The sequence below is a fragment of the Octopus bimaculoides genome, chromosome 13 (genome assembly GCF_001194135.2).
Source record: "Octopus bimaculoides isolate UCB-OBI-ISO-001 chromosome 13, ASM119413v2, whole genome shotgun sequence".
Classification (NCBI taxonomy): domain Eukaryota; kingdom Metazoa; phylum Mollusca; class Cephalopoda; order Octopoda; family Octopodidae; genus Octopus; species Octopus bimaculoides.
The window spans coordinates 25343730-25356229 of NC_068993.1; the positions used below are offsets into that span (position 1 = coordinate 25343730).

Below are 12500 nucleotides of genomic sequence, written 5' to 3' on the forward strand. Positions count from 1 at the left end.
AGATTTCATTATTCTCTTTAACCCGGGCAAAGCCGGGTATTTCTGCTAGTAATAATAATAATAATAATAATAATAATAACAACATCGGAAAATACCTTAGGAATGAGAACCCAGGTTTGAAATTTCCCCAAGACACCTGAAGAAGGATCAGCCGAAACGGTGTGTTAACAACAAACAAGATGAGGACAAATATCCATTGAATGTAAATAATGTAAATAATGTACACAATTCCTCATCTCTTAAATATAGAACTGAATTGACCCAGCTGCCTACAATCCTCTTTTGACCCTTAGACTGTCTTTTGAAGTTATCTGCTAACCTGAAAATTTATCGGGTATGAATACTTCAAAGACTATATTTCTGTGTACTGATCTGTAGTGATGAGTTATGAAAACAGTTTTCATGAACCATGAGTTTGAAATGTGATCTGTTTGGATGCAGCACCTCAGAAATGAAAATTTTTGAACCTATAAGAAAGAACAAATAAGTAATAATACTGATGCCACATCTTACTATTGCTTACCTGGAGATTGAGGGAATGGATATTCTGCCACGTCTTCTTCTTCAGCTTTCTTCACGTCAACACGCTTAGGTCCTTCTGGAACTGGATCATCAAAAAACTTAAGGCTTTGTAGAGCAGCACTGATATCCTACAAGACAAACTGTAAACTGTTGGTGATGAACAAATCTCAGAAGATATGATAATCAAGGAATACTTTTTTCAGACTTCAACTTGTTGTTTCTTCAACACATTATATGGACAATATACACCTATGAGCAGGACCGATTCCATGAATGCATGACCTTTCAGGCCATACATTCATGATCCTATTCACTGCACCGTTGAAGTTTATTAAAATTCTCTCGATATTTTCAGCATAGATAGAAACTCATCATCATCATCATCATCATCATCACTATCATTTAATGTCCTCTTTTTCATGCAGGTGTGGGTTGGATGGTTTGACATGGACAAACAAGCCATAGGGCCGTACTGAACCCCAATGTCTGCTTTGGCATGGTTTCTAAAGCTTTGATGTTTTCCCTAGTACCAACCACTTTGCAGAGTGTACAGGGTACTTGAGGTCATTGAGTACTCACAAGACAAAGCTCTTGAACTGAGTGGAAAATAGTATTGAAGGATATGAAAGTATGAGAGAGGTGTTTTGTTGAAGAGATGAATGCACTGCTTCCCTATTTGGAAAGGGAGAAAGAGAGAGAGAGGTGTGAGTTCAAGGTACAAGATCAATAAGAGAGAAAACAGGATAGAGGAACAGATGATTAGAGACAGGGATTGAGTCGGACATAATGAATATCAATTTGGGGGAGAGAAAGTGAAGGAAGGAAAATAAGAGTGGGTCAGGGAGGAGGAGGAGATAAGGAAGGGTAGTAGGGATACAATGTGAAGTGCAGGGAGGGAGGAGGAGGAGATAAAGGACAATGGTAGGGATACAATGTGAAGTGCTGGGTGGGGGGAAATAAGGAAAAGGAGTAGGAATACAATGGGGAGTGTATGGGGAGGAGGAGGTGATAAAGGACAATGGTAGGGATGCAATGTGAAGTACAGGGAGATAAATGGTATCATCTACAGCACCTTAATGAATCTTCAAATAAAAATTTGTTTAAAAAAATCTAATAAAATGTCAATCACAACAGAAACTATAATCTTTTAAGGATTGGATGACTATGTTGAGAGTAAAGAGTTATTAGCAGAATGACTTCAATATAGTCAGCAATTTTGTTACATTCTTCGAGCTTAACCATTCAGCTAAACACATCAATAAGCATTTAGAGACGGAATTGTTGTTTGTAACTGACATTAAAAATATTAACATCAGTTTGATAAGTTGTTAACATACAGCATAACCAAACAAGATACTTAACTATAATTTAAAAACAGTTACTCCATTCACTTTATAATTAAATGATTCGTGCCTTAAAAGACTTACAACTACGAGTAAAGATGGGATCTGGTGTTCCCAAGGCTCACTGTTTTGCCTAAACTTTTCTCCAGTACATTAATAAAATGCTGTCATTTACTTCAATGTAAACACCTATCCAAATGATTCCATCCTTCACATCTTGACTTTTTGATCATAAGTGTCAACCATATCCACTCTAGATGCCACAAGTCAAACCTGTACAGGCTCCACACTCAAAGACCTGAAAAACATCCTCCAAATGCAGGCAAAACAACTTAATATTCTTCAATAGCAAAAATGAACAACAACGGCACATAAGGGAAACAATCTTCTACTTAACTTAGACATACAACTGAAATCCTCAGAGTTATTGCAAATCTGAGAGTTCACAATAATTGATTAACTTTCCTGCAGATTTTACTTATATAATATAGCAAAACCCCATTTTAATGACAAGGCTCCCTCTTTGAGAAAAAAATACTTCAGCTTCACAGTTACTGATGCTCTACAAAATTCAAGTGAAACCCACATTTGGAGTGGCTCTATTGCTACACACAAAATTATCCTGCATCACATCTTTCAGCAAATGAAAGCCATCCAGCTAATTGATAATAAACCAACAAATTCCAACCTCTGACCAACAGATGTGCTGTCTCCTCACCTATCTCTCAAATGCTGTGTATTCTTGCAGCTGTCCTCAGATGACATCATGCAATGTAGTTGAATACAGAATAGTCAGTAAATATTTACTTACTTTAGCCTATCAACCACAAACACTCTCATTCGTGACTGTAAAAGTGAAGGAGAGGTAGTTTGGTATGGAGCTATATGATAAGTGAAAACTAAACAACTGACACTTTGCAAGGAACTTATCAGAGGTAAAGCAAAGGAGATATGAGAACATACAAACAGATTAGACGAGAGAACATCATCATCATAATCATCAACATTTGATGTCTGTTTTCCATGCTGGCATGGGTTGGATGGCTTGACAGTAACTGGCAAAGCCACAGGCTGAACTAGGTTCCATAGTCTGTTTTGGCTTGTTTTCTACAGCTGGATGCCCTTCCTAACACTAACCACATTACAGAGTATACTGGGTGCTTTTTATGTGGCACTAGCACCAGTGCTTTTTATGTGACTCCAGCACTCACACCAATGCTTTTTATGTGGCACCATGGTTTTAGGATATCATAGCAATTAAATAAAATACCTGAAAAGATGGTATACTACTGGCAGTGAAAGGGAAATATAATTGTGATACTGGTCCTACCCATGAATGCATGAAAGACAGACGTTAAATGATGATAATGATGATGATGAGGATGACAATGATGTTTCTGGTGATGTTGATGAAAACAATAATGGTGACAGAACCGACTGAACAATTTTATAAACTTGTATTTGTTCAAGCATTTGTTAATGATTTGCTTTCATTTAATTAGCGAACACTCTTCATTTCTTTCTGCTCTCAGCTGTTCATCCACTCATTCATGAAGATAAGCTGCAGTCATTTATTGGTAAATTGCCAATGTTGGCAAGTCCTTGGCAATCTGACCAATATAGAAAACTTAGGAGTGACTTAACAGAATTATGTATTCAACATTAGAGCAACAGTCATTCAAACTAAAGTCACAACTACTTGCCAATTACATCAAGTATAAGTATAATTTCACACTAACTGCTATTAAAGGTGATTGTTTCTAACCTCAGCAAAATCTATCTTGTGCAAAGCTAGAACATAATGTCCATGATACAACACAGCTGATTCTACCAATTGTCTCCCTCAAATTATAGTCCCACCCCACTTGCCTTCTTGGCAGCTAGTTTTAATACTTCTGAACTAATAGAAAATATTGTTTATTTAATGACAAGGTCAATATTTGTATAGTAATGATAAAACCAGCTATAAGTGATTCTTGTAGATCATTCCTAAGGAGAGAGAGAGAGAGAGAGAGAGAGAGAGAGAGAGACACACACAGAGACAGACAGAGAGAGAAAGTTAATGCTTATGGAATTTGAAGTCAAGATAGAGAGAAATGTAACTGAATGTCCCATGGTTCTAAGTCTATTGCTCAACCAATTCTACCAAAATCATTTAACTTCAAGAAAGGAGTAAAAATAACCTCAAGGGGATCAGGTGCTGCTTCCTCTTCAGGGGGTGGGGGTTCTGGTACAGGTTCTTCTTCTGGTTTCTCCTCTTTGGTTTCAACAACAGGTTCTAGAACAGTCAAAGATATAATTTAACAGTTTATGTATTTCCAAGCACAGTAAGATCTTTAACTTGTTTCAGTCATTAGATTGTGGCCATGCTAGGGCAATGCCTTGAAGAATTTTTAGTTGAATGAAATCAACCCCACTACTTGTTTCTTTTTTAAAGCTGGTACTTATTTTATTGGCCTCTTTTGCCTAACCACTAAACCATGGCAACATAAATACGAAGCCCAGTATACCCATCATGACTACTGATTAATGGCATTTCATCCGTCCTTATGTTCTGAGTTCAAATTCTGTCAGAGTCAACTTTGCCATTCATCCTTTTGGGGTTGATAAAATAAGTATGAGTTGGGTGCTGGGATTGACATAATCATTTCATTCCCTGCCCCGAAATTACTGGTTTTGTACCTATAATAGAAAGGATTATTATTATTATTGATATCATTCATTAACTGAATAATTTCAATTAATTTTAGAATGTAACTTCTAGAAATCACAGTCAAACATCCTCTCTTAGAAACAACAATTAACAACATCACAACCTCCTTTATGCAGCAGCAACAGCAGCAGCAGCAACAACAACAACAGCAGCAGTAGCACAAAAAGTTGCATTTTTATGAAAATATACTAAAGTAGCAGTTATTAAGATTTTACAATTCATTTCAAAATGAACAAGATGTTTGCTAGAATAAAAATTACATGATTACAACCTAATGCCTGATTGTCTTGTTCTTAATTATTATAAGGACGACTCCTATTCTTATATATTGATGATGTAGAGATGAGAAATGAAGAGCTATGTACTTTGTCTTATAAAAGTTATACAGATGTTTTGAAACCATGAATGCAGTTATAAAGTACAAAATAAAGCTTGGCAGATGTAATGGAGAAATATGTCTAACTGAATCAGTTTGTCCTAAAGTAGTTGATTCAGTTAGATGTATTTCTTTTGAAAACTGTACCAATTTTCCATGAGTCTTCAGCATCTGGTAATGGTTACATCAGAAGGAAAGCAAATGTGTATTACATCATGATACTTTATTGGTGACATTTGTATAGTGTGTTGATGATATTGTGTATAAGTGATGCAATATGTACTGTATTTTAATGATTTTGGTGACATAAAGCATATATTAGCTTGCAACTTACCATCAGATGTCTTCCTAGTTACTTTGTAGGTTGCACATTGTTCAGATAAGTGATCAAAGGCAGTGTAAAGGAGAGCAACAGCACAGTCAGTCAGGGCCAACACTTTAGGGATATCAAAACTAAATCCAAATTCTTTAAACTCATATGATTTGATCCTAAGGAAATATAAAGAAATAACATAGATTTAAGATAACATCAAAGATTGTGATGATGAGAAGTAAAAGAAAGAATGTCAATATGAAAATGGTGAACAACAAACGTTATGGAAAGCAAATGTATTAATGTATAACTACTGAAATAGTTAAATAGAGGACTGAAATGAAAAACCAGCAAATTGTACAATGCTAAAAGAGAGTGAAATTTTTCAGTCAAGATATTCTTAGCAGATCCAAAATAATTTTGTAGAGAACTGAGTCACAGAAAGACACTGCTAGACAAATGCATGAAAGAATTTCTCAAGGAAATTATGAGAGAAACACCTGTAGAACAATTGTATACTGAAACAAGACTTTAGCACTTCTGCAAATCAGGACTGGTAAATATATTTTCCAAAAGTTAATCAAATAATTTACACTTCTCTTCAATAATGTTATGAATCACTGAATCAAACATCAAGGTGTTTCATTAAGGATATACAATGCATTCACTGACAAAGTTCCTGAGTAAATAAAAATCCTCAGAATTACAAAGCAACCAATAAGCTGCCTGATAACCATGCAAATTTAGTGAGGATCACATTTTTATGAGGCAAACTGGTGACACAGACTCAACAGGACCAAGATATTTATACACAATAAGCTTTCATTATGACCCTTACCCTCACTTCAATATGAGTGCAGTCTCAAGGCAGCAAGCTGGCAGAGTCATTAGCAGACTGGACAAAATACTTAGCAGCATTTTTTCTATTATGTTCTGCATTCAAATTCTGCAGAGGTTAATTTTGCCTTTTATCCTTTTGGGGTTGATAAAATAAGTACCAGTTGGACACTGGGGGATTGATGTAACTGAGTAGTCCCTTCCCCTATAATTGCTGGCTTTGTGCCAAAAACTGAAATCAATACGAGGACAGACTCAGTTATCAAACTTACCACATTAAACTAATACATACTTCATTATTTATCATCCACATAGATACTATTTTCATGTTACTGCCTAAATCTGTGGAGAATTTTCTCTCTTTTGTTCCATTTATCAGGTCTACTTATTTGGGGTTTGATCTCATTTTCATTTCTAATTACCATTTCCTCATCCCAAAAGATTTTCTTCCCAGCATGCATCACTTATTCTTATACCATTCTTGCTTTTGCTTAAACCAATGCTTCAATAGCTTCACTGGAATCTCTTACCCAAGTTTAAATACAACACATTTGACACATCAAATACAGTTGATTCTTCTTCAGTTACAGATCAGATGAAAATGCTTCATTAGATGGCTGATATACATATGTGCCAGCATATATATGGAATATGACCAAATATGGTCTATTTTCCAACATAGTCCTCCTTACAGTCCATACACTCCTTCCATTGGTGTTGCAGTGCTTGGATCCCATTGATGAAAAGGCTTTCATCCTGTTGCTCAAACAAGTCATTGGCAGCAGACATGACATCATCATCACTGCAATACTAGTTCTCAGCCAACTGTTTCTACATGCTGGGGAACTGATGAGAGTCAGATGGGGACAAATCAGGAGAATAGGGGGAGGTGATCAACCAGTTCAAAGCCACAGTCATGGACAGCAACCATCGAAGCCAAGGACTTGTGTACTGAAGCTTTGTCCTGATGAAACAAAACCCCTTTTGTCAGTTTTCCTAAGTGTCTGGCATTGAAAGGCTTTCATAACTGCCTCAGTAAGTTGGCAGAGTACTCTCCATTGATGGTGTGGCCCTTTAGAAGAGACCATCACTATCCCTGCAGATGAAGTGACCTTGGCTTTCTTTGGAGCAGGAGAGAAAGAGGTTTACACTGCATGGATTGTGTCTTTGGCTCTGGCTCAAAATGATGAAGCCAACACTCCTCCTGGATGAGAAAACGTTCAAGGAAACCAGCTGGATCTGCCTCAAACAACGTCAGATTTCCCCGTGATGTGATCAGCCAGTGCACTTTTGATCAGGTGTCAGAAGATGTAGCACCTACTGAGCAGAAACCTTCATCATGCCAAGTTCATTGTGCAGAATATTCTCAACTCTCTCACAGGATATGACAATAGCATTGGTTATTTCATTTACAGTCAGTTGCCTGTCATCCATCAACATGTGGTGAACACGGTCAATGTTTTCCTTGGTGGTGGCAATTTCAGGATGAAGGACCTTAGATCACTTTCAAGACTCTCTAGCCTCACTCCTTTATAGTCAGCCTATGAACTTTACAGCCCACTCTTATACATGTGTGTGTGTGTATGTGTACACACACACACACACACACACACACACACACAGATCTGTAATATATAATATATGAATTTACATTTATACTCTGAATCAACATATTCTTGCAAAATGAAAAAAAATTGGTGCAGGTATTGTTGTTGTAGTTTTTAATATCAGATCAACCTTGATCAAGCATACATAAGAGAAAGACATTCCAACCATGATCATCCTGATTTGCTTTTTTAAAAATTTTAATTTGAATGTAGTGAATAGGAAAAGGCATGCCTGTGTGGTAAGAAGTTTGCTTTTCAACCACATGGTTTCAGGTTCAGTCCCACTGTGTAGTGCCTTGGGCAGGTATCTTCTACTATAGCCTCAGGCCAACCAAAACCTTGTTAGTTAATTTGATAAATGGAACTGAAAGAAGTTCACTGTGTGTGTGTGAGTGTGTGCATGCGAGCACGTGCATGCATATGCGTGCGTGTGTGTGTGTGTGTGTGTGTGTGTGTGTGTGTGTGTGTGTGTGTGTGTGTGTGTGTGTGTGCGGGAGAGAGAGAGAGCGTGTGTGTAAGTGTATGTGTGACTTTGTATCTGTGTTTGTCCCCTACTACTGCTGGACAACTGGTTTTGCTGTGTTTACATACCAGTAACTTAGTGGTTCAGCAAAAAGACTGAGAGAATAAGTACCCCACTTAAAAACAAAAATAAGTACTGGGGTTGATTTGTTCAAATATAATTCTTTGAGGCCATACCCCAGCGTGGCCGCAGTCTAATGACTGAAACAAGTAAAAGACAGCCAGAAAAAGATAAAAGATCTCATGGCGTGTGAGTGATGTAAGCTTAAATACATAGATTTACAGTTGAATTCTGTCTTCTCAGACTAACTGGCATCACTGCCAATCCACATCAGAACTTTTCATAACTGACTGACTGATGTGTCTGCTTTGTTTATAACACTAGTTGCATCTCAAGTGCATAGTCATGGAATGTTCTCATTTTATATTTGTGCAAATTCCATGGATCTATGTTCTGTTTGTTCCAAGTAAATCTGTCAAATACACACATCATATATGTATATACATATATGATGTATCTGAAATATATACATATATATATATATATATATATATATAGACATAGATTATACACATGCATGCATACACACATACATACCTACATACACACACATACGTACATACACATACATACACATACATGCATACATACACGCATACATACATGCACTATTATTATTAGTTCATCCATCATTGTCGACAATGACCAAGGTCATCACACAGGGGATGACAAGGCAGGGTGTGTCTAGATGTGGCCAATCAGTTCGATGCAGGCTCAGAAGGCTTTGCTGCAGATCTGGTACAGGTGGTCTGTTGGGATGAAAGGCAAAGGGTTGGCTCTGGACTTGCATAGTTTGCATTTTCATTGTGCTCGTGTAATCTCTGTTTCTTAATGTAGGCGGTGGCACCACTGTTGGTGCATCTTCACCAGGAAGGGTGGTCTTGTGCTTGTATTTCCCAAGTGTTGGGGTTGATCTCAAATCTCTTCAGTGAGGCTTTGAGTGTATTCTTGAGGTACTCTTTCTGTCCACCTTGCACGCACTTGCTTTGTGCCAGTTCACAGTAAAACAGTCTTTTGGTGAGTTGTGTGTCAGGCACACAACTCCCCAAAGGTAGCCTGCCCACCTGATCTGTGCTCTCCTCAGCAGTGTGTAATTGCTCAGCAGATCAGCTCAAGAGAGGACCTCCATGCCTAGGACCTTGTCTTGCCAGGTGATTTTCAGCAGCTTTCTCAGGCAGTTAATGTGGAAGTGGTTTAGCTTTTGGAGTGGTATTTGGAAATTCCACTCGCAGGTGTACAGTACTGTAGGCAGTACAACTGCTTGGTACACCTTCATCTTTGTGGCCAGCCTAATACTTCATCTCCCACACTGATTCATGTAGCTGCCCAAATGTGAGCTTCCCTTGGTAATGTGTGTATCAACCTCATTGTCAATGTTCACATCCCTGGAGAGTGTACAAAAGAAAGGGAAACAAGCAGTCCTGTGACAACCCTTGCAAAATTTCTCTCCTTGTTATCACTGGCAAGATATTTGCTAGAGACCCCCTTGACCACCACACTCAGCACATGAATGACTCAGTGTGGCTTCAGAAAGGGCTACAGGATAGTTGACATGATCTTTGCAGCAAGTTTTAAGAGCAGTTTTAAGAGAAGTTTTAAGGGAACTTATACATGACGTTTGTAGACCTAACCAAAGCCTTTGACACCTGAAGTCATGAGGGATTCTGGAAAATCATGGCAAAGTTTGGATGCTTGGACAAATTAAACAATATGGTGCAACAGTTTTATGACAGCATGCTCATTCAGGAACTGAACAAGCGAGGTCTTTCTGATGCATCCCCAGCCACTAATAGAGTTAAGCAGGACTATGTCCCCACAGCAATGCTGTTCAGCATGATGTTCTCAGCCATACAGTTGGATACCTTCTGCAGCAACAAAGAAACTAGCGTCGAGATCAGAGCCAGGACTGATGACAAACACTTCAACCTGCAGAGACTGCAGGTGAACACCAAGGTGGAAGACGACTCAGTGTGCAACTTCCTGTTCACAGATGAGTGCACATTCAATGTGGCCACAGAGGCCCAGATGCACTAGAGCATGAACTACTTCTCCACTGCTTGCAACGACTTTGGCCTCACGATCAGTACTCGGAAGAGAGAGGTCATGCACCAACCTGCTCCGCAGAAGCAGTACATGGAACTAACTATCTTTGTTGAAGAGGAAACCCTGAAGGTTGTTATACATGAATACACACATACGCATGCGCATGTGCACACACACACACACACACACACGCACGCACGCACACACACAATCATACATACGTACAATCATACATACATACATACATACATAACATATATACATACATACAAACTTTGTGGAGTGTTGCATTCATATTTTAGTATATGTGTAGCCTTTTCCTGTTCTGTGTATTTATTCTTGATATTGAAATCAAAGAGCCTATCATATGTACATTTTATTGTGGTCTGTCATAGTTTGTTACAACTAAATTGATGTATTGATTTGTAGAAAATATATTTCTCTGTCTTGCAAATGAAACAAGAAAAGTCATTTTTGATCTGTTATTTCATATTTTCATTATTTTATATAGAAGTTATATTTCTCTACAAGAATACATAGAAATAAAATGTTCAATATTTTAGTATGGTGTGCTTTGAAGTAGATTTGGCTGTTAGCTCTAGTATGCCTAGAGACAACGTAGACATTCCCTTGTTAGTTTGTGGATATAGAGGTAGCTCAAGAATAAGTTAAGAATGATAAGAACAAACAAAATAAGGCAAAGCCAAAGTTAGACCCCTCAATATTATAGACAGTTTCTTGCAGTTAATAATGCATTGTTTGAATGCGAACATGAGAGCAATATTTCAGATAGACATAAACAACTGAAATGTAAACCTAACTTTACAATAAATAACTTTTCAGACTAATCTCAGAATTTATGACTGGAGACAAATATATTGCAAAGTAACTTATAACGTTGACTACCACTGCTTCTGTGTTTAGCAGTAATTACTGAGTGCTATTTAATAAAAGAGAAAAAGCTAACCAAACTAACACCATTGGGACCAATTTCAAAAGGCATACTGTTTACATATGTACACACAAATGTGAATATATGTGCACACACATACCACACACACACACGTATGCATGCGGTTGCATAGTTATCAAGTTTGCATCTCAAAAGCTAGGTTTCAGGTTAGTATCACAGCATGAAACCTTGAGCCAGTGTCTTCTTGTACTTCTGGGCTGACCAAAGCCTTGTCAGTGGATTCGGTGGACAGAAACTGAAATACACACAAACACACACACACACACACACACATATATATATATATATATATATATATAGGTGCAGGAGAGGCTGTGTGGTAAATTGCTTGCTTACCAACCACTCGTTCCGGGTTCAGTTGCACTGTGTGGCACCTTGGGCAAGCATCTTCTACTATAGCCCTGGGCTGACCAAAAGCTCGTGAGTGGATTTGGTAGATAGAAACTGACAGAAGCCCATCGTGTATATATATGTATATGTATGTTAATGTGCTTGTGCTTGTCCCCTCCACCCACGCTTGACAACTGATGTTGGTGTGTTTACATCCTCATCCTCATAACTTAGCAGTTTGGCAAAAGAGACCCAAAGAATAAATACTAGGCATACAAAGAATAAGTCCTGGGGTTGATTTCTTCGACTAAAGGCATTGCAGCAGTTAAATGACTGAAACAAATAAAAGAATATACATGTATATTATTTAAAGGTTAAGCATAGGGTGTGATTTACACAGTTTGATATTTGTATTCACCCTTTTATCTTCTCATTCAGTTCTTTGCATCAACCTTCTCATTTTTTCTCATGGTTTCTCATACACCAGTGTTCTGATTTTCAAACAGAATAAACTCTATTATCAGAGCTTAAAGATTGCTTGGAGATACAAGGCATGTTATAAATACCTGCCTAACTACATGTCTTAATGGCAAGAAATTAAATGATATTTGTCTCTCACTGTGTGGAGTACATTTTTGTTGATCTGACCTTAAATGAACAGTAAACTATACTTTATACACACACACACATATATATAAAGGTGGTGCCCCAGCAAGGCTGCAGTTAAATGACTGAAACATGTAAAAGAATAAATAATAAAATTATATGTCTTTTAACTTTTAATTGTTTCAGTCATTTGACTGTGGCCATACTGGAATCACCTTGAAGAATTTTTAGTTGAATGAATCGACCCCAGTATT

The 12500-nt window shown here is 37.6% G+C and overlaps 1 protein-coding gene across 1 annotated transcript in view; it reads right to left on the bottom strand.

Moving 5' to 3' along the window:
• The window catches only part of LOC106871922 (dynein axonemal intermediate chain 7 homolog), a 96307-nt gene that overhangs the window by 35118 nt on the left and 48689 nt on the right, over positions 1–12500 (bottom strand). Inside the window, exons 8-10 of the mRNA XM_014918679.2 lie at positions 5289–5443; positions 4049–4143; positions 524–650 (exon numbers count right to left, since the gene is read on the bottom strand). Coding sequence (XP_014774165.1) covers positions 524–650; positions 4049–4143; positions 5289–5443 — 377 coding nt within the window. The remainder of the gene's footprint in view (positions 1–523; positions 651–4048; positions 4144–5288; positions 5444–12500) is intronic.